The sequence below is a fragment of the Elephas maximus genome, chromosome 4 (genome assembly GCF_024166365.1).
Source record: "Elephas maximus indicus isolate mEleMax1 chromosome 4, mEleMax1 primary haplotype, whole genome shotgun sequence".
In the NCBI taxonomy this organism is placed as follows: Eukaryota; Metazoa; Chordata; class Mammalia; order Proboscidea; family Elephantidae; genus Elephas; species Elephas maximus.
Window position 1 is genome coordinate 113128714 of NC_064822.1, and position 2945 is coordinate 113131658.

Consider the following 2945-nt stretch of genomic DNA (forward strand, 5'->3'; position numbering starts at 1 on the left):
GATTGTGGGGACGGAGCGGTGTTTCATCCTGTTGACGTAGGGTCGCTATGAGTTGGAACCAACTCAATGGCACCTAACAACAGCCACAACAAGCAACCACTTTACCTGGTTAGAAATGCTTTCATTTGATTAAATATAGGAAAGACAAAACAAAGATATAACCTTGTATTTTAAACTTTTTTTCTCCCCAACCTGAGATAATTTAAAGTACAAAGACATGATCTAACCCTTTGAAGATATTTTGGCTATGTTAAATATAATCAGAGACCAGCATAAAATACTACTGGACAAATCCTACCCTGTTATAAAAAGTGAGCAGTTCAGTAAGACGGGAAAAGCAAAGAAAAAGGTGACTGGAAACAAAACAAAACAAAAATGTTTAAAAAAAAGGTAATAATCTGTAAAATAGGGTGTGTTATTTTTTTTTAATAGCTGTGCTATGAGTTGTGTTTTTTTTTTTTGTTTGTTTTAATAGCTGTGCCACAAGGCAATAATATTGAGAAATAGTGTATGAAACAAGGTATGTGATGAGTGACTTGTTTTTTGTTTTAGTTGCCAGCTTTATAAAGAGTTTCTAATCAGGGAATTATAAACCTAAGATTCATATTTAAATATTTCCAGTAAACTTCCATTATCCAAATGTAAAATGCACTAGAATAATACTGCTTGCATCTTTCATTCAGGTTCCACGCTAGCTTCCTTCTTACAGCCCTTCTCTCTTCAGAGCCAATCGCTCTTGACCTGACACAGGTAGTGATGAAAAATCATACAGCCATAACAACATTCATCCTGCTGGGGTTGACAGATGACCCAATTCTACACATTGTGCTTTTGATATTTTTATTTCTCACCTACATTTTGAGTGTAACTGGGAACCTGACAATTATCACCCTCACACTTTTAGATTCTCACCTTAAGACTCCCATGTATTTTTTCCTCCGAAATTTCTCTTTCTTGGAAGTGTCATTCACCACTGTCTGTGTGCCCAGATTTCTGTACACCCTGGCAACTGGAGATAAAACGATTACCTACAATGCTTGTGCCACACAGATGTTTTTTGTTGTCCTCTTTGGAGCCACCGAATTTTTTCTCCTTGCTGCCATGTCCTATGATCGCTATGTGGCCATCTGTAAGCCCCTGCATTACACAACCATCATGAACAGTAAGGTCTGCACTACCCTTCTTCTCTGCTCCTGGTTTGCTGGCCTGTTGATCATCCTCCTACCTTTTAGTATGGGTCTCCAGCTGGAATTCTGTGACTCAAATCTCATTGATAGTTTTGGCTGTGATACGTATCCTGTTTTACAGATATCCTGCTCAGACACAATGCTTATAGAAGAAATTGCCTTGGGTTTTGCCGTGGTAACACTAATTATTACCCTAATTGGTGTGGTTCTTTCATACACATGCATTGTCAAGACCATTCTAAAATTCCCTTCTGCCCAACAAAGAAAAAAGGCCTTTTCTACATGTTCTTCTCACATGATTGTGGTTTCCATGACCTATGGCAGCTGCATCTTCATCTACATCAAGCCTTCAGCAAAGGAAGGAGTGGCCCTTAATAAGATGGTGTCAATGCTAGCCACTTCTGTTGCCCCTTTGCTTAACCCATTCATTTATACACTTCGAAACAAACTAGTCAAAGAAGCCTTCAAAGACACTGTTAAAAAAATTGCATTTCTCACAAAGAAGTAAGAGACAATTAACGCTCTGTGGCCGACCTTAAATCTGAATAACCCATAATCATCTTTCATGACATTACCACACACATTGTTTCTTCCTATTCTGTAGATTCATCAAGCTAGACTTTGTCCTAAAATATATTTCTATTATGATCAGAAAAAAGAAAAAATCAAGCTATGTAGTTTCCCTTCTTTTAATCTTACTTTATTAAGAATAATAAATTTATGCATTTATCAATTAATGCATTTATCTCAGGCTGGATTATGAAAATTCTCAGTGATATAAAAAGGAAATGCATTTAAATAAAATCTGCTTCTCTGGCCATATGAAGTACTCATGATGTGGATTCGAGAAGGCCAGAGAACATTTCTCACTTGTTGGGAATATTCAATGTTCAGGCTCCAGTTTTTTAAGAGTAACTGGAAATTCTTTACTGCAGCTTAAACCATGGTATGAAACAAAATTGGGTACTCCAGAGCTCTCCTTTTCAATGTAAAAAGTTCAGGATATTCCTGCATTATTTCCTAGTTCATTTTTAGGATTAAGTAAAAAGACTTAATGGGAAAATCACAAAGACAATGGAGATAGTTTCTTCTTTCTTTTAAATTAACTTATTCACTTTTGGGACATTATTTGGGTTTAGTTTATCTCGTGGAGCCCCTGAGTGGTGCAAACAGTTAAGTATTAAACTACTAGCTGCAAGGTTGGTGGTTTGAACTCACCGAAAGGCACCTCAGAATACAAGCCTGGATATCTGGTTCAAAAAGGTAACAGCCTTGAAAACCCTATACAGTAGTTCTACTCTGAATACATGGGATCACCATGAACAGAATCTACTAAATGGTAACTAACAACAAAGAGTTCATCTTGACATGTGATATAAGTAGAGAAGAAAAACAGCCAGATTTTCAAGTGCTGGATGTCTTTCACTGACATTGACATTCTTAGTGTTAATGGCTTGATTCAAGGAGAACAAGCCTTGAATTTAGGGCCTTCAGTTGAGTGGTATCTGCAACTGTCCAGGCATCCATTATCTCAGTACATGTAACAAATTAAAATATTAAGAATTGAGAAGGTTGGAAAAAAACAATAGCTATAATTAATAATTTGGGCATTTGATGGGCATTTGGTTGGTTAGCAGAAGCTGACTTTTAGAGATCAAAACCAAGCACAGTGTGAAAAAATTGAATGGACCTATAGTTGGGGGACAGAAAATGTATGGGAGGACAGTAATAAGATTAACTTGGACCTAACCAAACCAC

General features: G+C 36.8%; 1 protein-coding gene across 1 annotated transcript; it reads left to right on the forward strand.

Annotated features, from left to right (window-relative positions):
* The first annotated feature begins 756 nt into the window (after nucleotides 1–756).
* On the forward strand, nucleotides 757–1695 carry LOC126075576 (olfactory receptor 6C2-like). Its single transcript, XM_049883414.1, has one exon. It carries the CDS (start codon nucleotides 757–759, stop codon nucleotides 1693–1695), a length of 939 nt encoding a protein of 312 aa, XP_049739371.1.
* Nucleotides 1696–2945: the final 1250 nt, after the last annotated feature.

What these genes read in the sequence shown, in the direction of transcription:
- LOC126075576 (XM_049883414.1), top strand. Translation starts at nt 757, where the DNA reads ATGAAAAATCATACAGCCATAACAACATTCATCCTGCTGGGGTTGACA.